We start from the raw sequence: 27500 nt of genomic DNA on the forward strand, positions 1-27500 counted from the left end.
TATATATATATATATATTTATTGGATCATTTAGTTTTAAGGAATAGCCAATCAGCGTCTTTGATATGGAGGCCCTATTAAGCAGGTTACCTGATTGGTTGTAAGTTTGGTATAAATGTAATATAGTTATAATATGATAATATGATTAAGGAAAAGACATAAATTTACATAATTAAAGATGAAGTGCACCACGTGACCTTCACAACCCTCCATCTTACAAAAGTAATTTTCGAATAAAAATTAAAAATATGTGTGTTTGCAATCGTGCTTACATTTGAAATTATGCAGATAAAACCAGTTTTTGGTGCATGGATCATTTAATAAATAAAACCGTCAACCGTCAAATCTGGCGAGTCTTGACATTAATGACACGAGTCACGAGGGACGAGTCATGGAGAGCGCTAGCTAGCAGCAGTAGAAAAAGACATGGATATACGAAAATGGCTAAGAAAAGGAAAAAGGTTGTGGTTGTGGTCAGCACCCGCCGTGGTCGGCTGCTTTGTACTTCTGATGTTTAAGTTAAATGTTGTGTTTGGTGCTTTGCATATCCCATATCTAGTGCTTTCTGCATAACCTTCCCTCTGTGTAATTGACTGCTTTAAATGCGGACCTTGTGGTATCTTCAGGCTGGTCGTATTTGCTGTTGATAGTTTAACGTGATGATCGCAGGTCATAGCCTACTGTATCTTATTTGAAAGTGCACTGATTCCGGTGCCAACCTCCCCCGTTTAGTCATTGTATCTCTCGTATATTAATTTTATAATGCCAATTCTTGACAACACCTTGTATAAGTGCACCTGAATTGGTGCCAATTGTCTAATCATTGAATATCTGCATTGTGAATGCGCCAGTTTGTTGCGGCTCTCCTGCATTCGAATAATTTTAGGCCAAATACATCAGAACATATTAAATCTAGCTGAGATCAATTTGGTTAGTATGCGACGGCAACCTCAGTATAGATGCGTCAATGCTGCATGAATACAATAGCATACCGGGTTATCAAAAATATTAAATAGTATAATTGTGCCCCTCCATCCAGTTCATATGCCCCCCTTAATACTGAGCCCTGGCGACAGGCCTGTAAATGGATGCAACAATAGAAAAAGCAACATCCTCTTGTCCCCATTTGTATCGCCGGCATGTTTTCAGGTGGTTGGTTACTGTGATCACCGACTACTTATTTGTGTCGGTCACGCTCGTGCAAGATTTTAAACCTGGCCGCTCTGTGCTGGACACTTTTTCTGGGAGTAAGAGTTTTGTAATTTATGATTCGTGAAATTGGTGCAGCCAAAGCATCGACTACTGCCCATATTCTATGGGGACAGAAGTTTTGTTGTCCGCAGGGCCACAACACAGTCTCGGAGGTCAAATCTACTCTCCTGAAGGCATGACGTCCCACAATCACAATGGCCCAAATAGTCTTCTCATTGTGATTCGATCATGAAGATTAGCCGAGGAATATCGACTCGAAATTGCGATCATGAATTCACTTCGCAAGGAACAAGTACCAAGCGGCGAACCTCTACAATTGCGATGGATAATGTAGTTTACGTAAGCTCAACCGTTCACCACGGATACTCTTTGCAATCGGTATCGATGGAATTATTGCACAGGTTGCCTTTGATTGTCAAACCTCTTCAACCCACTGCAGTGGCTAACCACAGAGAGACGTTAAATCTTTCGCTCCAAACAATACTGTGTCGTAAAAGTGGTAATTGCTGTTTCTACTTTTCTGCACAGAGTAATTAAACCCGCAGCACACTGAACACAAAGAGACCAATTTGAGAAATGGAAAAGGGCGCACAATTTGAGGGTGCATGTTTTGAGAGCACGAGTGAAAATTGTCAGGGTGCAGAGCTTCAGCAAGACATCATTTATCCAGAGGCAATATATGAGGCTCAAAATTTGTCCGTTAAACATTTGATTATGTTTGATCGGTAGTTTAAACAATTTATACACGGTTGTTTGGAATTGCGTGAGAGTTATGTTTTTATCAAAGGTGCCATTTTGGAGCTCTGAGTGCACGTCCCATTACATTATTGTGCGCGTGTGTTTAGTGCGGAGTTTCTGTAGTAACGCCGGAAGAGGATGAAGAAACCTCTGATGAAGAGCCGAATCAAGAAGCAGCAAAAAGGTGAGCGTTGTTGTTGTGAATGCATGTCGGATCTTTTAATGTCAGTAAATTGTGATGAAAAATGTCAAAAATGCAAATTGAGGGTTTATTACATATTATTAATTCCTTACTTATATTTTAAACACTCGTCTGAGTTGTAATTGCATATAAGCACAAAGAACACATCCCAAGAACATAATCACACAGATCAATACGATGGAGGTGAGTGGAGGTAATTTCAGGTGGAGAAAACCTTTTATTATTGGTTCGCGGACGCCAGCAGTGACCACTATTTTTGTTGTGTCTGTGTGTTTGTCTGTCTGTCTGTTGGGTGGTCGCGAAACTACCCTTAGTCTCAGGTTTTCAGTCGGTCTGTCTGTTTGTTTGTATGTAATGGACAGCTCTGGAGGACAGAGGAGTCAACCGATTTTGATGAAACTTGACTGGTGGGTTCATACCAAGGATCTAGTTGTATGCTTTTGAGCACCGTTGCTATGGATGCCATTGTTGCCTCGCAACGGGACTTTGAAATGTTTGAAAAAAAATCCGAATTTTTTTTTTTCTGTCTGTTTGTGACTCTCTCCAGGGCATAGCTCCGTGACATTTGATGCTATCTTGATGAAAGTGGGACACAAGCTAGATATCATGGTCTAGTTGTGTCTTTTTGTATGAGTGGCGTCCCACACCCCTTGTGGGTGGCGTCCCAAGCCCACTCGAACTTTTTTTCTCGATTTTTTTTCTCGCAATTTCATTTCCTAAATGCTGTGCATAATGTCCATAAGTACAACATATAAAAAAAATCCGATTTGATTTGGTCAATTTTGACGGGAGATAGGTTTTTACGGTAGGGCTTCCTCAAAAGCTTCCATTAACTCAATTGTACCTATCGTGGCATTGTTCAATAATTCCCACGAACCATCGTCGCCTCCCGGCAAGTTATTATTATTATTATTATTATTATTATTATTATTATTATTATTATTATTATTACGCTTGTGGAGAATAGAAGCTAACTTAATTTTAAAATTCCCTTTATGGTTTCGATGGCGTGCAAGGTGCATTTAACACCTCTCTATGGCAAGCTGCACCGATCAGATCAATTGTACCCGCTTGTTGTTTCGGGTTGTTAAGCCATTGTAAAATGTCGTGTCTATTTGTCTCGCTGTTATGTCCCATGTCTTTGAACATCAATCTGCCTTTTGGTGTTTATTTGGGCATTGCAGTCAAGCATGCAGCCTCCCCATTCTTCCCTTTGTTCTGCTCATTCTCACTCTGAATCCTGATCTCCATGTGCTGTTGCTCTTCTTCCTCGTATTTGTTCTCCACTCCCTTCTTTAAATACGGGTTTCTCTAGTTTCACCTCATTTCAGTTAAGGAAACTTTTTTTCCACAGCCACAATACAATCACATTGCTATCGTCCTGTCTCTCCCATCTTCACCTTTTGTTTCTTCCTTCTCTCTTCATTGCTCCATTGCCTGCTTTCATTCTTTCTCCTTTGTCCTGCTCATTAATAAAATAAAATAAAAACTTTTTCATCCTTTCATTGATTTACTTCATACAATCTCTCCGACATATATGATCATGCCACCGTGATGGTGACTCCTTCGCTGTTTATTTGTCTCATCATCTCCATCCTGATCTGTCCCCTTCCTATTTTACAATCGTGCCTGCTTACTCCTATTTCCTCTTCACCCATCTTGGGTACGAGGTGAGCCCATTTGCAAAGTTCCATCATGCAGGTTCAGTGGAACCTTCCTCAAAGCATTTCATAACCGTAGTTTTCTCCACAGCTGGCATCCATCATGCAGGACCATCTTTCCAATATAGGTAACCTGAAAGAGAAACAGCCTTGCTGTAAATACAGATGCTTGGGTCTACTATTCAAAGCAATAATACAACGATTCTTGCGGTGAGACAACTGCAACAAGGTAGCTGTGTGTGCCATTTCCTCATAGTAGAAAGCAACTCTTCCGATGGGAACCAACTGTATCCCCATAGAACTTGCAACCATTGTGTTTCTGTCCTGATGCATGCCAGAACTCAATACCAGGTCCACCTAACATTTACATACTCGCATCTCTCATCATCCATGAAATAAATTGGTGGCATTTCGTCAAATCTGTCTCGAGAACCTGCTTCTCATCATTTCCTTCATTCTTGAAAGATGGGATATTGATGGACAATGCTTATGCTCAGGCATCAATGCTTTAGTACCAATGTGTTTGGGTGCTCTGTTAATTGCTCTTTCTCCAATCTTTTCAAGTCATTATCTGAGTCCTACCTGCTTGCATTGTGGGGATCAATCTACACACGCAAACGTTCACTCGCACCCCATGTACTCAAACCTTCTCCCACACTCCGCACACTCAAACATTCTCCCATACCCCACACACTTGACTCAAACCTTCGGCTGCCCCCCCACCCCACACATTCAAGCCTTCCCCCTCGCCTTGCCCCCACAACCCCCCCCCACCCTCCCTCCCATCCTGCACCACCCCATTACCTCCTCTCCCACTCTCTCTAACTGTGTGGACCTCAAACATCCAGGGCCTCCGATCCAACTTGACAGATCTCCCAATCCAGCCTGCCTCTGATAAACCAGACATCATTTGTTTAACAGAATCCTTCCTCCCATCGGACGTCCCACCGGAAGATGCAATCAGCGATATGCCCCACTCTGTGTCTAGGAAGCTGGAAATTTTGGATGTCGAAGTGTCATGATGTGGGGTGGTATTGCTGAAACCTTTCACATCAACTTGGTCCATATCCATGGCAGATCGATACATTAATGAAATTATATAGAAACATGTGTTGCCGACCCTTCAACAACTTGGTCCAGGAATCATCTTTATGCATGATAATGCTCCGATACTCACAGGGCCATTCAAACAAGGAGCATTCTTTTTGATGCCAACGTTAATGTCATGACATCCTGGCCTGCCATCTCACCAGATTTAAATCCAATTCAACAACCCTGGTATGTAATTGATCATCACGTTCAAACCTTGCCATAGCAGGCACAGGCCCTCAATGAATTGGTACAGGCGCTGATTCAGACATGGAATGTCATTCCTAAGGATCAGAATCAAGTGCTCTTAAGGTCAGTGCGACGACGGTGGAAGGCAGTGATTGCTGTCAGAGGTGGATATACCTGGTATTGAGATTGTTCCTTCCTATGTGAAAGCATTCACCACAACGCAGCATTATGGGATTGGGTCACAATGAAATGGACATGTAACTATTCAGCGTCTATCTCTGTCAGAGGTTTGCACCTCATCTGTGTCCCGTGCGGTCACATAAATATATCCCATCAACAACAATCACGTGTGGTGGTGATTATATATTTTTTATCTTTGATAGCGATGGAGTGTATTACTCTGTGATCACCATTCATCAGTTTGTTTCCACCCAGGTCATTCCACCTTGCATCCACAGTTTATTTAATATCATCCTGGTTGGACACCTCAATCTCAAACAGGATTGGATCATGACCATCTTAATCATGGTGCATTTATTCAGTGGTTGGAGTTGTTCTGTTGGTGTGATGGGGTGTGTGTGTGTGTGTGTGTGTGTGTGTGTGTGTGTGTGTGTGTGTGTGTGTGTGTGTGTGTGTGTTTTTAAACAAATGCATGTCCATTTGCAGGATTGTTTGGATGATATGAGGGTACTGAGTTGGTTGGCATGGTGTTTTTTTTTTGTGTGTTTTTTTTTTGTATTTGTTTGTGAGCATTTGTTTATTTATTTATTTATTTATTTATTTATTTTGGTGCAGTGGGTTCTGGGAAGATGGTGGCAGTGAGCTGATGGAAGAGATGTTGTGATATAGTGTTTTGGTAGTAGTTTATTTTTTCTTTTTTACTGGTGTTAATTGTGTATTTACCTGTGTATACGGTCAGATTTCGTCCTTTACCCACGTGCCAGGCAAAAATTGCGGTACTAGTATTTACGCAACTTAACTTGTGAAACAGTTTTTATTCCAAATCAACGATGCCCACTTTAAGTTGCTCTGTAATCTGTACTGAATTTTCTCTGTAGTTTTAGTTAAGTTTCTATGTAGTCATAGTAACTTAAGTTATTACACACTTTTCATCGTAAGTTGGTACAAATGTTTAAGTTTTGGCTAAGTTATACTGCAGTATTAATGAAGTAGAACTAAATGGTTACCACATTACTACTGAAGTTGATTGAAGCCTGACCACATATTACTGATCTTCTCATGCAATACTATTGCAACACTATTAAGCTTCCACCACAGTTTAACTTTAGCAGGACTGAGTGTCGACCACAGTAAGACTGAATTATGACAGCAGCACAACTAAGCATCTACCACATTATTACTGAACTCCTTCCACACTATCACTGCACCAGTTATGTAGTTATCAAGTTCCTTCAAGTCATTGCCGACTTCTGGTGACATTCATGATTGGATTTCTCCAAACATCCTGAGCCTGCACTGCTTCATAAAGCTCTGGCAGAGACAGCTTGGTTACAGTATTTACCACCAACCACGCAGCACGTATAAGGTCCGCCTCTTCCTCGATCTTTTTAACTCAACCATATACCCAGCATGGTTGACTTCTCCAGACTCATTTTCTGCATGCATGATGTGCCGAAAGTATGACGGTTCTGTTTGCTCATCAACGCTTCTTATGTACACTACGTGGCCAAAAGTATGCGGACACCCTTTCTCATTAGTGGAGTCAGCTGTTTCAGCCACATCCATTGCTGACATCCATCCATTGGGACCATTCTCTGTGCGTAGCGTTGATGCTGCTTAAGCAGTCTCCTGGGCTATTGGGCACAATCCTGGACAGGTCGCCAAACTCATTGCTGACAGGTGTATAAAATGAAGCACACAGCCATACAATCCCCATAAACAAACATTGGCAGGAGAATGGGCCGCACTGAAGAGCTCAGTGACTTTCAACGTGGCACCGTCATCGGATGCCACCTTTCCAACAAGTTGGTTCATCAAATTTCTTCCCTGCTAGAGCTGCCCCGGTCAACTGTAAGTGTTGTTACTGTGAAGTCGAAACGTCTAAGAGTAACAACAGGTCAGCCGTGAAGTGGTAGGCCACACAAGCTCACAGAACGGGACCGCTGAGTGCTGAAACGTGTCGAGTGGAAAAATTGTCTGTCGGTTGCAACACTCACTACCGAGTTCCAAACTGACTGGAAGCAACGGCGGCACAAGCACTGTTCGTCGAGAGCTTCATAAAATGGGTTTCCATGGCCGAGCAGCCGCACACAAGCCTAAGATCACCATGCGCAATGCCAAGCGTCGGCTGGAGTGGTGTAAAGCTCACCACCATTAGACTCTGGAGCAGTGGAAACACGTTCTCTGGAGTGATGAATCACGCTTCACCATCTGGCAGTCTGATGAACGAATCTGGATTTGGCGGGTGCCAGGAGAACACTACCTTCCCGAAAGCATAGTGCAAACTGTAAAGTTTGGTGGAGGAGGAATAATGGTCTGGGGCTGTTTTTCATGATTTGGGCTAGGCCTCATAGTTCCAGTGAAGGGAAATCTTAACGCTACAGCATACAATGACATTCTAGACGATTCTGTGCTTCCAACTTTGTGGCAACAGTTTGGGGAAGGCCCTTTCCTGTTTCAGCGTGACAATGCCCCCGTGCACAAAGCGAGGTCTATACAGAAATGGTTTGTTGAGATTGGTGTGGAAGAACTTGACTGGCCTGCACAGAGCCCTGACCTCAACCCCACCAAACACCTTTGGGATGAATTGGAATGCCGACTGCGAGCCAGACCTAATCGCCAGACATCATTGCCTGATCTCACGAATGCTCTTGTGGCTGAATGGAAGCAAATCCCCGCAGCAATGTTCCAACATCTAGTGGAAAGCCTTCTCAGAAGAGTGGAGACTGTGATAGTAGCAATGGGGGGGACCACCTCCATATTGATGCCCTTGATTTTGGAATGAGATGCTGGACGAGCAGGTGTCCACATACTTTTGGCCAGGTTGTGTATATACACGGCGGTCTAATTTATTCAAGTCCTGATTTGTTTGTTCTTCTTGCAGTTCATGGAATTTTCAACATTCTTCTCGCACACCACTTTTCAAATCCGTCGATTTTCTTCCTTTCTTTCGTTTTCATTGTCCATTACTCGCGTACATACATTGTAACTGAAAATACCAGAGCATTCACCAGCCTCCTCTTGGCTTGAATTGTCACATCTTTGTTTTTCCAGACCTTTGTCAATCCGAACATTGCTGTTTTCCCCAATGCTCATCGTCTTTTAATTTCTCCTCCACATTCTCCACTCACTTCAATCGGAGAACCCAGGAATATGAAACTTTCCACTATTTCCACGTGATCGTCTCCAAATCTGAACATGTCAATCTTCTCAGCGGACAAAATATTTGTCTTGATAAGATTAAAAACTAGTTGACAAGACAAGACTGCACTCGTACTTGTACTGCACCCATACTTATACTTTCACGACTTGTACTGCACAGTACTAGTACTTATACTGCACCAGAACGAATGCAGTTCTCGTACTTGTACTGCGCAATACCAGTATTTTTGTAGTTACACCAGTACTTGTGCTGCACCAGTACATGATCTTTTGTTGACAAGACTGCATCAGTACTGAAGTTTTATCACGATACTTCCGAGACAGTGCTGAACTTCTACCACCATGCCACCACAGCTGTATTTGCACCATGACCACAGTTCCAATGTAGTGTCAAGACATGCATCAAAGAAGTCAATTTTTTTTTTAATTCAAAATATTAAAGCGACGACACAACAACCACGCAGCAAATAAAGTTCAAAAGAAAAACAGCTGCAAAACCCCAGAAAATATGATATGCTGTATTTCAAAAGGACAAAATTTTAAAATCAAATATAAAACAAAAAAACAAAAGCAGAACATTTTAAACTAGAATGGCACTCGATAGAGCGCATACCTCCGCTAGGCTGAACAGTGAACAGTTTTCGTTTTGTATCTCACTGATAGGCCGGATGTGCATCTGGACCTGTCCCAGAATCTCATGAGGTTGTTCTAGTCACCTAACCAACACATCCACCAAGTTTTGTCATAACTCATCCACAACTTTTTATAATATTGTGCGATGTATCGTTCTTGGCCCCAAATCTCAATGGTGAAGAATCACTGAAAAAAAAATATTCTTATATCCAGATCTGGATCTTCACCAAAATGTAATCAATTCATCCTTGTCACACACGTAACCTTCCACCAATTTTCATCCGCATCCGTCCATTACTTTTTGAGATATCCTGCTCACAGACGGACAGACATTCGGGGTGGAAACAACCTTCGTCCACCTTCGGTGATTGAGGTAATGAATGAGAATCCAAAAGGTCAAACGTACTACAGTTATAAATCAAAAATTAAAAATGTAACCGTGAAATGTCATTGCATTTCCTTCCATCCGATCAAATGTTTGAGGGTCATTTGGGATGTTGGCAGAATTATGCCAACATCTCGGTACCCATCTTGATGTACCTAATGTCCTCCTCCTGCACTTCAGCAAAGTTGTATTGAGGTTCGAGAGCTGAAACGTTGATTAATATATTACATCAACAGAACGTTGAATTGTGCTAACCGCCATCATGGGAAGTATTGAGAAGCTGATTCTTCAGGTGTTAACCCTTTGTCGGAGCAAACTAGTGGGAGCAACGCTATTTTTTTATGCGACAGAAGAGCCTGAAAATTCAGCTTCTTGCTTCCCACAGCGATTAGCATACTTAGATTAACATTTTGTTGATTTCCATCCATTGTATATCAACTGTGTTGTTAATTAAGTCATAATTATGTGACTGCGTAAAGTATTTTTTTTTTTGATTATTGTGATTGTTTGCTGTTGTAATTGAGACCTCAATTTTTCACGTGTATTCAGATACCTGGCTGGTCGTGGTGGGGTGAAGCGTCATACTCTCGCTGTCATGGACCCCACAGCTGAGATTCCTGCAAATATTCAGCGCCAGTTGGCTCAGCAGCCAATAAATGCTATGCAAAGATCAGGCGGTTTGGGACTGCATACTCTTGAGCAGACACGGTTAGTATTCATGTTTTCCATGTCATTGATTGATAATTACTACGTCTGTGAGGCTTGATTGCTTTTTGCCCTTTATTTGGTGAAATGTAACCAATGACAGCAAAATGAGTCACATTGCCCCGATTTTCAAAATGTATTCAATTCCGTGATGCAATTAAGCGAGACATTTGCTTGCTAATTGTATGTTTTTTTTTAAAATACCTGGATATATGGCGATAATATGTCGAAATTATGGAACCAGAAATGCAGGCCAATCTCATTTTGAGATAATGGAGTGACCATTGTCATATTCTTTCCATAGCAGCCAGTATTTTAACCCTTTGATTCATACGACATTTTTAGCAATGATTCAGCATGGATTTATCATTTGTCAGGCATCAGAGTACTGTACATTGACAATAATAATAATTTGATGACTGTTTAACCAAAACCCTCACAAAGTGTTCTACAATTATCAAGTGAAACGTTTTTATCCATGTCAATCAAGGGCATTTCTCATGAAGTTTGTTGATTATTTAGTCCAAACATTCATGTTTTTATTATGACTTGATAGTACGGTACTACATTATATATTTAGAAAGACAAATACTCTATATGGTTGCCGCTCACACGAAGCATGCGAACACCTGGTTGTGTGAATTTTTTATATTTTTTTCATAGTGTGGGATCTGCAGCTCGCGCCGCAACTCTCTGTGACAGCAATTAATGTCGCCTGTCTGTGACAGCAGCAACTGATGCCGCCCATTGCCTGTGAGCAAGTGCGCCGAGAGTCAGAATGGCCCCCGGGGCAACACTTGGTGTCAGGCCCCCTTCATCCAGTTTCAGATATAATATATTAAGATAAAGCCTGGCCATGTAATATTATGTAATGCTGCACTCCCAGGCCCTAGCAATGATGCAACCAGCAGCCACAGGATCCATACGAAAGGAGAAAAGGAGGATCCTTCCAGTTATCTATGTTTATCTTTACTCATAAAAGGCAATGTGTGTGTGTGTGTGTGTGTGTGTGTGTGTGTGTGTGTGTGTGTGTGTGTGTGTGTGTGTGTGTGTGTGTGTGTGTGTGTGTGTGTGTGTGTGTGTGTGTGTCAGTATGTCTCCTCCATAACTCCAAAACCATGAAACCGAGCAGCCTGAAACTTTGCATGCTTATTAAGAAAACTCCAAGGAAGTGGAAGAGTGGAAAATTGGGTGTTTAGGTTAATTAAAACACCCCTTTTAAAGATAGTTAACAACCTTATTTAATTATATCCTTCATCAGGTGCTCCTCGGCCACCTCGCCGTCTGGGATCTTCGGGAATTACCTGGGTAACCTCGCTGGGGTTAGAAGCCACCATGTTTTTTGGCCTGCTCAACCATGCATTGACTTGGAACAGGCCGCAACGATTTCTAAACGATAAAGTTTCATTTCTTTCACTGTTCTCACTCATATTGAATGCCGGTTCATCATAGCTGTGAATTGCGGGGTATATTGCAATGCTCATAAACACCTGGAGACACCAGCGTTTGTGGCTTTATTTCATTTGCCCATATGAATAACTGAGAGAATCTCTTAAACTAACCAGAATTACAAAATGTAAGCTCCATATTTGAAAGTATCATCAGTTCCGACTCCTAAAAAAAAGTGTTGATTTGTTAAATTCGGACAATGCACGGGTGTTTCCGGGTGCATAGTTGTATCAACGGCAATTGGTGATTGCTTACCAAGCCAGGCATTCCGTTGGAGTGCTTGATTGAGTGCTTAAGACACTTACCAAGCTGTACAGTACAGTTCGTGTCCTGATCAGGATGTACAGTTGACAGTTACTACAAGGTAGAGGTACATATACAGCACACACAGATGTGGTACATATGGGTATATTTGGATCTGTAGGGTTGTGGACATGCCATGCCTGTTCCGGCTGTCGTGGTGACAAAGTTTCATCCTGTATCTTATGGAGGTTCTTTCAGATTTTCCTTTGTCCTCACACCTGTTTCTAAATCATTTAGTTATCGGATTTGCTTTACAAAGGTTATTTGTTTCCCTTTGTGAGTTTCAAAGCCAAATATATTTATATAACACCCGATTTCTGAGCTGTTTGTCGTATTGACGTGTTTTCTAAATTACCGAGCCAATTTTTTTTCCACCCGTCACACACAGCTATTTATAAAGAATAATGTTTATGAACATCTCCCTGAAACATCTATATAAATGTAACATTGTTTTTCTTTGAAAACTACTCAAGGTTTCTGTGTTGTATACAATACCTGCTGTAGTTGGTAATCACACCGACTCCAACCTGCTGATTCCCGAAAAATTGCCGATATCGGCCGTGTGTGTGTGTGTGTGTGTGTGTGTGTGTGTGTGTGTGTGTGTGTGTGTGTGTGTGTGTGTGTGTGTGTGTGTGTGTGTGTGTGTGTGTGTGTGTGTGTGTGTGTGTGTGTGTGTGTGTGTGTGTTGGTATCTACATATGTGGGTTTCAGAATGTGGAATGGAGTCCGCTCAGGGCGGGCTCAAAGTATTCACCTTCATTTTTCGTAAGGGGTCACGATTCATGGACCAAGCTGTGAAGTTTTGTGTCGAGGGCTCTCTTCAGGATTGTCGCTGATTCCCCGGACAGCTTCCAACTGTAGTTCGTTTGTAATACTATTCCCAGGGATGGTTCTTGGCTCACCTGTAAAGTACTCAGCATCGCCGAGGAATTGATTCTTCCCTCCGTCATTGTGCTTCTCATGTGGTTTTTAATTTGGCTTAGTTTTCTGAAAGAGCATTCAGCTGATGCACCTTTCACAGGTGAGGTACAAAAAAATTCTCAGACCAACACATATTGTAGAATATTTCATCGAGCCCCGTAGTAGTGATCTGGTTCAGAAGTTGAAGTGGGCCCAGAGGTTTGTCACCGAAGTTTGTGCTGTGGCCACATTTCACATGAGTGATCTTGTCTTCCAATTTACACTGGGGGAATCTTTTGCACGCTGTGGAGGTTTCTTCTTCATTCAGCTCTCAATAGCTCCAAAGAAAACGAAACAAGTTATTTATTTCATTAATGGCCTCAAACCGGGTGGTGAGTCCTACCAGAACAGAATCCACAACAACACGGAAGACACTGCATTGGAACTTTGCCTCCTCTTCGCTTCCGGTTTTTCCGTCAACGGTCAGTGATTCCTCATGCGTTTGCTCTTCACGAAACGCTCTTCTTCGCTTTACTCTTCTTTGAAAACTCAGAAGGAACATTCATTGCACTGGCCTCAAGTTTTGATTCAGTCAGAAAACCAGGCGACTTGTTTCAAAACTTCTTGATGTCACCGATGAGGCTATTCAAGTTTGAAACCTCAACTTCAATGGTGGCTTTTCTGGCTTGAATGACTTGCTTTCTGTTGTCTATTTCTACGAGGATTTTTCAGCCATATTGCGGGCATGGTGATGCGGATGAATGAAGATACATACTTGATGGCACCATTCACATCATTCCTTGTTTTAGGAGTGAGATTCAGTGTGAGGAGCTGTTCCAAGGCCTCTCGTATACCAGGGAGGTGAGCTGCAAATGGTTGAACACTATCAACATGACCTGTCCATCTTGTGCCAGGTAATCCACGCAGAGAGGACCCGACTTTGTTTTGCAGTACGCTCCGCCGCTGAGGGCTCCTGGAAAATGAGTTGTAGATTGTCTGAACAACATGTTCTCCACAACAATATGTTGTAGATGATATGTTGTTCAATGAATGGAAAACCACAAGGTGAAAACACACAAAGAGGGTTCTGTTCAATGATGTGTTTTTGAGCACCATTGTATTTTTCTCCCATGTTTGCACCATTGTCATGTCCTTGCCCACAGCAATCAGTGAAAGGAATGTTCTTCTCCTCCAGTGTTTTGAGAATCATGGAAGCAATCTGTGCTCCGGTCTTCTCACAACAATCAACAAAGCTCAATAAACGTTCTTGAACAGTGAATCCACTTTGTTCTTGACTGAGATATTTGAGGATGAATGTTGTTTGTTTTGTATGACTGGCATCTGGTGTTGCATCAACCATAACAGAAAAATACTGAGCATTTTCGCATTCATCCAGTATTAAATTATGAACATGTTCAGCAAGGAGATCTATAAAGTCATTTTTGATTCAGCAGAAAGGAAGTGGGCCTGCATTCGTCGTCCTCTCTGCTGTGACACCTGAACCTTTGTGATATGGTCTTGTATAAGGAAATCATAATGTGCTAAAAGTTCCAGGAAAGCAAGAAAAACCCATTGTTAACATCTCCAATTCTTTGTGATGATCCACGGAAAGGCTTTAACATGTCTTTCAATCCTGACAAATCTCACACTCTCACGATGTCTCTCTGAAAGGACCGTTTGGAAACCCCCCCCCTCGACTTTCTCAACAATCCTCTGGAAGAATTCCTTTCATTCAAGGTTCTAGGTCTCCCAGTCTGCCATGATCTTTCCTGGGAAAGGCACATTTCCAACCTCGCCTCCAAAGCCAGTCGCCGACTGGGAATCCTCCGCCATGCAAAGTCCTTCCTTGGACCACCTGAACTCCTGACCACATACAAAGCTTTCGTCCACAGCCTGATAGAGTACTGCTCTCCCCTCTGGGATGGTGCTCCTGCCTCTCACCTTTCTCAGCTTCACGCTGTGGAAATCAAGGCATTTAGAATCATTGGTATCTCCTGCAGTGGGGCTGAATCTTTGGGCCTCTCACTCTCTCACCGCAGGCAGGTCGGTGGTCTTTCTGTCTTTGTCTCCTCTCCAGTCTCGCCTCCCCCCCGCTCTGTCTGTGATTTGTCGCCCCCCCCATATTTCCGCAGGGTACTCAAGGTCTGCCAGCAACCCCCTTCTGGTAAAACTACCAAAATCATGAATCACTGCTCACCTTCACCCTTTCATTCTTCTTTTTTATCACCTTTGGAATAAACTCCCACATTCTTTTCAATCACATTCTTCCCTCCAGGCCTTCAAAACAGCTGTTCACCACCACCTCTTATCTTCCCGCATCCAAAACCATGATCTTCTCTTCCCCCATCCAAAACCATGAGCTTTTCTACCCCCATTAATCCACCCCAACCCCACCTCCTTCAAATTCCCTGCTTTCCTTCCTGAAAGTCCCTGTAATGTCCATCTTATATACCCCGTGTTCCCCGCCCCATCCCTCTCCCTTACACTGATTGGCTCATGTCTCTGTTCCCCACTGTTTTGTCCTTCCCTCTCCCACCCCTCTTGGCTCCTGCCCCCCTTGTTGTGCATTGTGTGTTAGCGCTCATACGAGCATCGACAAGGTATACAAAAAAAAGGCGTTCCCCTCTTACCGAGAAAGAGCACTACATCCATGATCCTTGTTAGGAGCTTCTTCCACTTTTCAGCCTCCAGCAAGGTATTCTGTTCAATGAGGTCATCAACTCCAGAGTGTGTTTTCTGGTGTCTTTCAAGCCAACGCTAAGCAATATAACATGTCCTCTGTGCAAGGCTCTGTTAATGCTCAGGGAGTCTGTCCCACAGTTTTTTTTTTTTGTTTTTTTTTTCCATCTTGCAGTCCTACTCCAACCTGTGGGCAATGCCAGTGCTGAAGTTGAAGGATGTGAAATCGTGTGAGAGAATAGTCTGCACGGCAAACAATACAATGCTTGTTTCGTTTGGCTAAAAACAAGCCATCGACGACTGCCTGTTTCACCATTTGACATTTTGAAACTGAAGATATTTGTTGGAAATTTGTATCCCTGTCCATCAGAAGGAAATTATTTCCGATATTCCTGATGGCCTCCTCTCACACAGTTTTCTACTTCTGTCTGGGTTGGAATTTCAGAGACTTGTCCGACGTCAAAGTTTGCACATTGAAATTTGAGGCTGCTCTCAATGTTCTGTGAGGGTTCAAGGCCTTGTGCTAACGATCCACCATCTCTCTCTGTTTCACTTTCAATTCCACGAATTCCTTTTCCTTTTATATCATCAATAGCGCTACCACCTTGAGATTTCTCACAAGTTGCTTCCGTCACTTGTGGAATAGTAGGTCTCCAGTCACTTGATAGCTACTGGTGCCCCTGCCTATGACCATGTTGTTTGGAATCAGGAATGCCAAAGGCATTGATGACATTATTGCTTACTATCAACATAAACATGAGCTCAAAGAGGAACTTGGAAAAGGAACAAGTGGACAGAAGTCTTTTAAAAAATAAGTTGGATCTCTAACATTCATTATCTGAATGCAGACACCATCTAAAAACGACTTTACTTCCCCACCTGAATGATCGCATGACCAGCGATGTAGTATTACCTACTTACCAGGACTGCAACAGACAGTTTTTTTTTTTTAATCGATTGCGCATGGGAATAAATCCATGACTGCAGCTCAAAAGCAAGCACATTACCTTCTCTATTCACTCCTCTGACACTTCGAACTTCCTTAGATATTCCTCTGCAGCAGTCTTACTCGTATTCTAATGGAGAAGATACAGCTGTATGCAAGACCTGAGGCTTGTTCAAGATTTTTTTTATATATCGCACAACATTGCTGTTTTACTCAGAATGAAGAAGTCACACAACACCGCTGGAGTCGCACAAAATTGCTGTTGTGCTCAGGGGAATTCTCCCTTCAAAACGATGACGCGAAGAGGCTAGAGGTTCTTCAGAGCCCCAGCCTCAGTGTAGCTGAATCGCCCACTCGGCATGCTCTTCTTGCAAGGCTAGTGTGCTTTTGGTGGCCGTTTTTCCTTGGGAAAATTACTTTGAAGGACCTGACCACTTTGACTGGCCTATCGCTGTGGCCGATGTCGTAAATCCAAACGAGTATTCTTTGCACATAGGTCCGAAGCAAAGCACCGCTTCTTAGCATCACTGTACTCCACCTAATTTATAATGTAATTTTGCTCCTGCTTTGTCTTCTACTTCACAACTGCCTTTGTTGGAAATAAGTTGTGTTTGCATCTACTGTTCACTGTATCGTAAAGTCTATCATTGACTGATTCATTACTCATGCCGAGGCTGTAGGCCAGGTGCGTTAGCATTGTGATGATCTCTGTGTGCTTGTCTGTTTGTCAATAGAATAACTGCACAACGAGGCCAGTTAAAATCACCAAATTTGGCACAGAGCTTCATATTGTGAATATCTCAGATGAGTTCAGCTTTGAGCTCACAAAGAAAAATATAAAATGAAAATTGGTGATGGACTACATTTGCTCATGCCACAGATGGGTGGCAGTATTGGTTAATGCCTTCTGAGGTGGTATTGCACGAAGAGAAACGAATGGCGTGAATCGGCACCTCCATTGATTGTGTTCTCGTTGGAAATGTGTTGCAACTTCCTTCATTGTTCACTGCACTTTCAAGTATGTGAAGTATGCAAATCCAAAAAATCCAAAAGGTCAAACATACTATGAGGTAGTGCATACCAACACCCTGGCTCTTTTGGATTGCCTTGTCCAATTCAGATGCCTTGTTGTTTTATTTTCATTTGTACTTTCATCTTTTAGTTACAAAGAAACCAACACCCTGGCTCTTCCTTCTGAGCGCTTCTCTCCTGTTCGGCGTCTGTCTGATGGTGGAGCAAGCTTGCAGGCATTTAGACTGGAACGAGGAGTAATGGGCCGTGAGCCCAATTGCTCAATTCGACAGTTGCAGCAGGTATGGGAAAAAATGTTTAAAAACGATGGTAGTTGGAAGAAAGCAATTGACATTGTCATATTTTATTTTATCATTCGATGTTATACATTTATTTAATTTACTTTTTCAAAAAATAAATGCAGCGACAGATTAATTTCTTCTTTAACCTCAGGAGCACCAGAGGCTGCAACAACGGTATGGCCTTCTGGGAGAGAGAGTGAGTGAGAGAGCTGGAGAACAATGCAGAGATAGAGGACGAGAGAATTGTCGGCAGCAGCAGCAGCAGCAACAGCATGTTTTTTTTCATCAACTTCAGGTAATATAAATCTATTACTAAAAGGAGAAGTGTCCGACCATGTCTGTGTGTCACACAAAGAAGAAGCAGCAGCAAGATCTCAATCTTTAGCGGTTCCTGCTGTCGTAGAATAATGCAAATGATATCGTTGGAAAGTGAACAATTGATTTACTTGATTGTAAACCTAATGATCGATTTACTTAAAACAAAAATTTGTGTCCATTTAATCTTGGAAATGCCTGTTTTGAAAGCCCTTTTTTTTAACGAAGAACAAGTGTGAATGGGAGCTTAATGTAGTGGTTCCAACAGTAACATTTGTTATTGTACAACAGCAGCAACCCTTGAGAAGGACACAGAAGGAGCACATAAAATTATATGTAAGCAATATTTCACAAAGCAATAGAAAGATATATAAAAGTACAGTATACAGAAGGAACACACAAACAACTTGAGGGGGAGCACTCGGTAGAGTGCAAAACCTCCGCTGCCAACACTGCTAGGTCACTCAAGTGAACCTGATATCCTATTCATTCAATTTGACGTCAACAGTGGTCACAGAGTTATAGTTTGCAACTTTCCCTTTTACTTTTAACTTTTACAAACTCAATTCATTCATCATAATGAATTCCTTGCGACAGAAATTGATTTTACGTGGGTATATTCACCTGAAGTTCCAAAATCACCCGCAATTATAATTTTGGCATGTTTTTTTGTTGGAAATCACTTATAACATGTAGAAATGCAAAAAAAAAGAAATCGAAATTTTGTTGAAAAAAAAAGTTGCAAAATTTTTTTTTTCTCTAACAATTTTTTTTTTGGGGGGGGGGTTGGAAATCACTTAAAACATGTAAAAATGCAAAAAAAAAAATTCAAATATTTTTTCAAATTGGCCGCCATAGCGGCCATATTGCATTTTGGACCAAGTCCAAAATCTATTGGCATGATCCTTGGATCAGACCTAACCCCCCCACCAAGTTTCGTCAAAATCCGTCGAGGAGTTTTTCCGTAATACTGGTCACAAACAAACAAACAAACAAACAGAAAGGGGTGAAAACAGTCACCTCCATCCATCTTCGATGGCGGAGGTTAATAATGACAGCAACAACAAATACTACGTATTATTTTTAAAAAAATCCTTTTTTCGCGTGTTTCCCTTTGTTTTACATCCTCATTGGGACTCGTAGATAAACATGCGTTGTTTGTAAAGTACAATATGCTGTCTTTTGATTAAACCTGTCAACGAAGTGATGGGGTAAGCATTGCTCGTATTCCAAAAAGCAAGCATATTCTAAGGAAGGCATCATCTTTCATGAAAGACAAAGCTTGGAGGAAAGTTTAAAAGTCTAATATTTGAGTTTCTTTCAGGCAGCGTGTATACGTGCAAAGTTCCGGAAGTTGTTCATCCAAACCTATTCAACTATTCAATGTGCTGCTTACCATTGCACTGTTTCCTTTTCCAGTTTCTGGATTGTGTTTTACCGGGCAGTAAAATATTTTAAATCTTTCAGTTTGTATTTGATAATTTCAATGGTATATTCTCATTACCAGAAAAATAACACAAAAATGTGGACTGTATACACATTTCACATCTCAAATGATGTTGCTTTTCCCCTCTGGATCCCTTACTGTGCTTGTTTTCCTTTTTCATATGACTGCTGCCTTAAAATATGATTACCCTCTATTTGTGTGTTTTATCCACTTGTGTTGATGTTTATTTAAATCTTTGGATGTAAGCATCCCCCCCCCCCCTTCCCTAATTTTTAAGAATACATAATGCAAGAACTTGCAACTCGTGACCTTTGTTTTATTCTTCTCTCTAATGTACATTGCCTCGGTCAACTTCACTCATTCCTTTACTTTGGTTTTTATATATTTTTCGCTGAATCATAAATCCAACTCATTAAAATTTTATCTCAGCAGGAATCACAGTCACCTCCACCGACTGGCCCTTCACCGAACCTTACTTTTTCTGGGGTTGGTCTGGACATCCTACCTTCAGCCTTACAAAGGTATTGTTTTTGAAAATTGTGAACTATCATTGATCCACACCGGAGTTGTGAAAAGGGTGCAATTATTTTGCAAAATAAATTTAATGTAAAACATTGCAACAATTTATGCCAAACTGAATGTAAAGGTATGTGGTACTGTCTCGTTAAGACAAAAAAAGTCAGATTTTTCTTAAAAAGAAAAAAAAAAAATGAAAGAAAACCGAAATGTTTTGTTGCTATGTTTCTTTTTTTTATCACACATCATCTCAGACTTTTAAACAAATCTACAATCTAGAGCAGGGGTTCCCAACCTTTTTTTCTTACTGGGGTACCATTTCACATGTTCGTGGTCCCACCGAGTACCACTGTACCAAAATTCACCTAAAATAGTGTTTATTTGCGATACAGATACGACAATGGGGAGTTAAACAATACTAACAATTCACAACTATGACATTGAGCAATCTGATCTGAACAAAAGAATGATACAGTAAGTACCTATTTGATTGTGTAAAATGTCCAGTCAATGGGATGGTTGAGCCTGCTTCTTGCTCACAAGCAGGTCGATGTCAGGATTTGTTTTGGATAAAGCGCACCGAACATCATGTTCAACATCCAGTAGGGATCTTTGTTTTGTTTTTAGAATAACGACTGACGAGAACCCAGCTTCACACAGCCATGTAAATGGGAGTACTATGAGCGAATGAACAGCCAGGGCAGCGAGCTTAGGGTAAGACCCCAACATTCCACACCAGAAGTCCGCAAGATTCATCTCGTCAAACTGATCTCAGGCTGTGGAGTCGTTCTGGAGATCAATCAAGCTTTCCTGCAGTCCTGTTCCAGGTGGCAAATCCAATGCATTCATGCGAAATGGGTTGCGAATCATTTTCAGATCCAGTTCCTTGAGATCCGGAAAATAGGAATTTAATTCCTCATCCAAATAAGCGAGGTGATCTTTTACCAGTTGTATGAACTCCCTTGGGGGATTCTTTTCACACTTCTGAAGAATATCGGCCGTGCAAGAAAACATGACCACCACTCCCGCTTCGACATTCGTCTTCCACAGACGGAGTTTTTCCTGAAACCCCTTGACCTTGTCTATGAAGTCAATGATAGTCGCGCCAGTCCCCTGAAGAGACTTGTTCAGAGCGTTTAACTGAGAGAAAATGTCGACCAAATAAGCCAGGTGCAATGCCCAGTCGGGGTCGTTCAAAGCCGCGACGAAATCGACAGTCCTTGGTTTTCCATCGTTTTCGAAGAATTCACGAAGCTCAGCTCGCAGTTCAAACACGCGCTCCGCCATATCTCCACGGGATAACCATCTCACCTCAGTGTGGAATAAGAGAATTTTATGGTCGGAGTCGAAATCCTCGCAAAGTTTCTTGAAAAGTCGCGAATTGAGAGCCTGGGATTTCACATGGTTCACAATTTTGATCATGGTTGAGAGAACGTCAGTCAATGGCTTGGGGAGCGCCTTGGCTGCGAGTGCGTGGCGGTGGATCGTACAGTGTTGGCCGCGCACTTCAGGAGCAACTGCCTTCACAAGCGATTGGAAACCTGATCTGCACCCCAACATAGCTGGAGCACCATCTGGAGTACAGCCTTTCAGATCAACCCATGACAGCCCAACTTGATCAAAGACGGAAGACACCTCTTCGAAAATGTCCTTTGCTTTCATTGTGGTTTTAAGCGGGCGGCAAAATAGTATTTCATCCTTGAACTTGGCTTTATGCACGTACCGAACGAACGCTAACAGTTGGGCACAATTTGCCACGTCAGTTGACTCAGCCAATTGCATAGAAAATCCGCATGGAGATGCCTTGATTTCTGCCACCACCTGGGCACAAATATTGGTTGACATTTCTTCAATGGGCCTCTGAACTGTGTTGTTTGACAACGAAAGAGAATTGAGCTTCTTGGCGCTTTGTTCTCCCAGCATGAGACGTACGATATTCTTTGTGGCGGGAAGGATGAGCCTTTCACCGACGGTGTGAGGTTTTTTCAGTTCTGCAATTCACAGTGCAACTAAGTAGGATGCCTTTATGGCTGCTGTGGACTGCTGTTGAAAACTGCCGCTGCCGTCGAAACATGCTCTTTTCGTGGCATTTTCCTTCCGACGAAAAAAATCATGGTCCTTGTCGCTGTGTTCAGGATGAACAGAATCAAAATGGCGCTTCAATAGACTTGGCTTCATCGATTGATTGCCGAGAACTTTTCCACAAATCACACACTGTGGAACTTCTAATTCACCATTTTGGATGGAAGTGAAGCCTAACTTGAGATAACTCTCCGAATATTTTTGCATTGACATGATGCTGGTGAACGGTAACAATAAGCCGGGCAATAAGCAATGATGACAGTGTGGCGTGTAGAGACAAAACGAATAATAAGACTTGTGCACAATGGCCGATAACAAGCAGCTGTCATGTACAGCCGCTTTCGATATAAATTTAATTATTGTGCACAAGCTGCATGAGAGAGAAGTAAAGTAAAAATTGCGTTTAAAAAAAAAAGAAAAAAAAAGCACGCTGCCGCGTACCACCGATAAAGTCCAAATGTACCACCTGTGGGACGCGTACCACAGGTTGGGAACCCCTGATCTAGAGTATCAGTTGAAAAAGAAACCATCTATATTTTCAGTGCATGAAGGTGGGGAGCAGCGAAGGAGCATTTAGTGAAATATGGGAAAAGGAAGATTGTGTTGGTGAGGGAGAAAAGGGTGAGGGGTGGCTGAGTAAAGATTTTTTTTCAAATTTCAAAGCTCAGGGAAGGAATGATGACAGAGGAGTGACATATCAATTGATTATCATTTTTGCAGAAGATACTGACAGACAAGGAGGGATAATTTGACAGGGAAAGAACAGATAAGTATCACAAGGGAATAGAGGGGACAGGTAGAATAAAAAAAAATTACCCCCATGTGGGGGTGACGGTCATCTCTATACTGTTTTTTACGATCATAATCGATGAACCGTTGCCAGATATCTCCTAAAATGACAGACTAGATAGGTTTTGAAAATGGCGACTTTCACAACTTTCATGACCTCGTGACCTTGACCCTGACCTCGAATCCGGGAAAAAATATGTCGTTGAGCTCATCGACCTCTACCCACATACCAAATTTCATCAAGATCGGAAGTAAAAAGTTTTCTTTGTACCGGGAGGTGTTTTTGACCATCTTCCAGATTACGTGGCGGCCAAACAGGATGGAAATTCAAAAATCTGTCCGGTTAGATACAAGATAATATTTTTTACTATCATAATCAATAAACAGTTGCCGAATATCTTGTAGAATGGCAGACCAGATAGGTTTTGAAAATGGCGATTTTTTTATAACTTACGTGACCTCGTGACGTTGACCCTGACCTTGAATCCGTTCAAAAGTTGTATCGTTGTGCAACACTCATCGACCTCTACCCACATACTAAGTTTCATCAAGATCGGAAAAAAAAAAATTGTTGACGGCGGACGGACATTTGGTCCGGCTTTATTAGGTCATCTCGGTAGAGATGACCTAAAAAGGACAATGCAAGTCAACAGCAAAGGCTGGAAAAGAACAAATGAGCTGGAGCGAAAAATGAATAAGAAAACAAATCAACAATAGGAGTCGGGCTTGGGCTTCTGGTTCCAGGTTGCTTCACGTGTGTTGCTGGTTCATGAGTTCCTCCCTCCAGCTCAACAAATTAGCTAAGTTTCCCTGACCAGATACATTGGATGAAAACATGACCAGCAACACAGGAATGGAAATAAAAGAGTAAAACAAATTCCTGTACCAAACCATGCCTTGTTGTCGAATTTGTGTCTCTGGTAAAGGCTGGCCTATTTGTTTAGGGCTGGGTGAGTCGGGTTGCTGCTTTTGCCTCCGTTTTTTCCCGCATGTACAGTACTTCGTTTTCACTCCTTTTCACTCCTTTTCTCCCAGGTATTGTTACTTCTGATCCATCAGCTTAATCTTTTTCTCCTCCTCATTCCAAAAAAAAAAATACAAACAAACAAAAAAACGCTCTACTTCACCCCCCCCCCCCCAAAAAAAGAAAAAGGAAACCAACAACAACAACAACAACAACAACAAACTAACTCAATCTAAGGTATACAGTTACTCCTTCATTCCCTATCCTTTCTCCTTTTCAATATCCCCAAACTGAATCTTCACTGAATAAAGTGTTTCTTGCTTTAAAAGCTCTTAATCGCATTTTTAAAAAATGCTTCAAAAATATCTTTTTAAATGCCTTATGCCACTTATTCCTCTGTCAGGAACAACCCGAGAATTCTTCTTCAATAAAATTTCTTCCTCTTTTTTTTTTTGGAAGGCTTATTTTCCAAAACGTTTTCACTCCTGAACACTTAGTTCATCCAGTCTCCTCTCTTACCTACAGCCCCCATTTTCCTCCATGCCTTCAATGGAAAACGTTATTACGATGACCAACCATAAAGTCGGTCGCCGTATATCCGGTTTGGGAATCCTCAGAAGTCCATTTTGCAGATGTTTTGTACACTCGACCATCAATTCCCCTTCATGTCCATTCATTTTTTCAAGCCCCTCCATGTCAGTACCCCCCCCCCCCAACCCACTCCATTAACTACTTTCCCCTCTCAGCACCCCACATTGTTCCACCCCCTCTTTGCTTCCCCCTCGTTCCACCCTTCTGAGCTTCCTCCTCATCTTGTCCCCTCTCAACTCCCCCCAACCCTCCCTGGCAGTTTCTTGTCCACCCCTCCCCCTCAGGTTTCTCTCCACCCCTTTTCATATTTTAAATTTTAACTATTAACTACTTTCATTAACTACTTATCCATTAACTAACATATCCATTAACTACTTTCATTAACTAACATATCCATTAACATTAACATTAACATGTTAATGGATAATTAACATATCCATTAACTACTTTCCCCTCCACCCCTTAAAATATTTTATATTTTAGATCCCTCTTGATTATTTTTTCCTTCACCCTCCCTCTACCGGCTTCCTCCCACTTCACACCCTCCCAGCTCTTCACCCCTCCCCCAGCTCTTCACCCCTCCCCCAGCTCTTCACCCCTCCCCCAGCTCTTCACCCCCCCAGCTTCACCCCAGCACCGTACCCTTCCAGCTCTGTCCCAGCCCCACACCCTCTCAACTTCTTTCTAGCTCCACACTCTTCCAGCTTTGCCCCAGCCCCGCACCTTCCCAGCTTCTCCCAGCCCCACTTCCTCGCCTTGCTCCTTTCCACATTCCTGTACCCTACCAACAGCTAACCCCCCCCACCCCCACCCCTTACTGTGTTGACCTCAAAAATCTGAAGTGTCTGCTACAATATGACAGATTTCTCAATCCAGGCCGCTACCGATAAACTGGACATCATCTGTTTAACAGAATCCTTTCACCCACAGAACATCCCTCCTTGGTGTCTCTCCTTTGCTGTTGTCTTCTCTGATTTGATCGACCTGAACTTCATACTGGTCGTGGCAGCACACTGTGCATCAAGAACTCCATTTATTACTCTCTGTGTACTGCTCTTACACCTCCCAAACTCCAGGAATACCTCTGGCTGCGACTTCCCTTTCGCTCCCATCTCATGTTTGTTTGTGTGTTCTCCCATTCTCCAATCAGTGGTGTCTCCATCTCCATCTCTCTTTCAGACTTCATGAACCAACTTGTAACCACTCATCCCAACTCTCTCTTCCTCATATGTGATGATTTCAATTGGCACCATTCCAATTGGCTGGGTGTTGGTACTTTTAAGCACTTCCTCTGAGCACCAATGTGAGTGCATCATTTACCTGGAGGGGTAGCATGGCAGAAAAGCTTTACGGACAATATGTCCCATCTATTGTTTGACAGGTGGAACCAGCATACGACACAAAACAGAAGGATATTTAATAGGTAATAGATGAATCCTTACTGTCTACCTTTCAAACAATAATACCATTTAATGGCATCCCATCACAATGATTATAAATGAAACACTTAATGCTTTTAAAACTCCCCAAAGTTACCCACGCATGACGGTTTCAATGCAGTTTTGAATTGACTCACGAATTTCAAGTTGCCAACTTATCTCATGGACTCTGTTATTAATATAACCCCAGCAGGATACAAATTGATGTCAAAGTCGGTTGTGGTCACGTTTGAAGCGAAGTCGCATTGCAAGTCACCAGAGGGTGATCTTCGTCTCACCGACGCAAGCAGATGAATCCAAGCCCACTATTCGTCTTTAAGGACCACACTGCAGACCGACAGTGCTGTGGAGTGAGGAAGAGAACGCAGGCCTTTTGCTTTTTCGATATGACCAAAGAGGAATTGCCTGCTTGGATGTAATCGCCGTGACACCAGCAAGGCAGTAGGTTTGTCGAGAACCCAACCAGCCAGCAGATAAGATAAACCAGCATTCGCAGAGGTGCAGCTGGTTCTTGAGTCAGGGCTTTGGAGTTGCTGAACCAGTCGTGATTAGCATGCAGCACTCTAAATACCCTTTTTGTTGTTTGAGCCTGGTTTTGAAAATGAACTTGGCCACAGGACTTCTGTTCCTTCTCTCACAGGTCACATCGTGTCCTCCTCCTGAATGACATGGCTCTCTGCTTGCCGTTTTATTGTGTCTCACACAAGATCACTTCGAGACCTTGCGTCGAGGGTTCGACATGCCTTGGTGTCTTCAAAGGCTCTCTCCATAATATCTTTCTCCCAGTCTTTCTCTTTCATGTGAGAATATAGTTTGGACACATTAGTCTAAACACAGCTTTGTACAGAGTGATTTGTCGAGCCATTTGGACATTACTCAGCCCAGCACCACAGCCTGCAACTGCACAAGTGCCTTTTACCACAGTTATCACAATACTTGTATATTCAATTTCAGTTACCTCTACCATAGAATATACCTTAACAACATTTCCAATTATGTGGCATATAATATTGGTTTGTAACAGTACCTCTCTCACTAGCCATGGCACTTCAGCAAAGGACTTGTGACTCCATGGGACTGACTCGGTCTGCAAACACTCCCACCCAGATTTCCGTCCATGGCAAATCCTGTTGTCTGTCTTTGGTTTTGACTAACTTCCCCACCAATGTCTCGTGTTCTTCCTCTGCTCCAATTGGTTTGGTTCATCTGCTTATACTTGTGAAGGTCAACATCACTCTGGCCATTATCAGAGAACAGCCCCAGTGTCAACGAGTCGGGCAGTTCATTCAGGCAAACTGCCAGGGACTGCAAACAGCCATCTCACTTCAGGACTGGTCTTCTGTATCTACCACCCTTGGTGTTGCTTCAGCCTGGGAATTCTTCCGTAGAAATCTGCTCTCCGTTTTGCACAGATTCATCCCATCCTGTCTTCAGTTTTCTCTCACCCATAGTACACTGAATCATGTGGTTAATAGCACAGTTCCAGCTGAGTATCGGTTACTGTTATTAACAACAGGGTTCAATATCCAACGAATTCCACCTCCTGATTGGTGAGCTATCGTGACATTCTCATTTGCAATGAAATTCTATCACTCGTGCAAACATTAAACGT

General features: G+C 42.3%; 1 protein-coding gene across 5 annotated transcripts in view; it reads left to right on the forward strand.

Moving 5' to 3' along the window:
• Positions 1–27500, forward strand: part of LOC147031281 (serine/threonine-protein kinase SIK3-like) — a 234846-nt gene that overhangs the window by 149318 nt on the left and 58028 nt on the right. For 4 of the 5 annotated variants that reach the window (XM_085861070.1, XM_085861075.1, XM_085861084.1 and 1 more), the window contains 5 exons: positions 2057–2133; positions 10000–10158; positions 17595–17745; positions 17897–18040; positions 19937–20028. In XM_085861070.1, coding sequence (XP_085717196.1) covers positions 2057–2133; positions 10000–10158; positions 17595–17745; positions 17897–18040; positions 19937–20028 — 623 coding nt within the window. The remainder of the gene's footprint in view (positions 1–2056; positions 2134–9999; positions 10159–17594; positions 17746–17896; positions 18041–19936; positions 20029–27500) is intronic. The other variant, XM_085861060.1, reaches the window with a different exon arrangement.

Source organism: Eptatretus burgeri, chromosome 2 (assembly GCF_056783735.1).
Source record: "Eptatretus burgeri isolate ZD-2024b chromosome 2, Ebu_testis_v1, whole genome shotgun sequence".
In the NCBI taxonomy this organism is placed as follows: domain Eukaryota; kingdom Metazoa; phylum Chordata; class Myxini; order Myxiniformes; family Myxinidae; genus Eptatretus; species Eptatretus burgeri.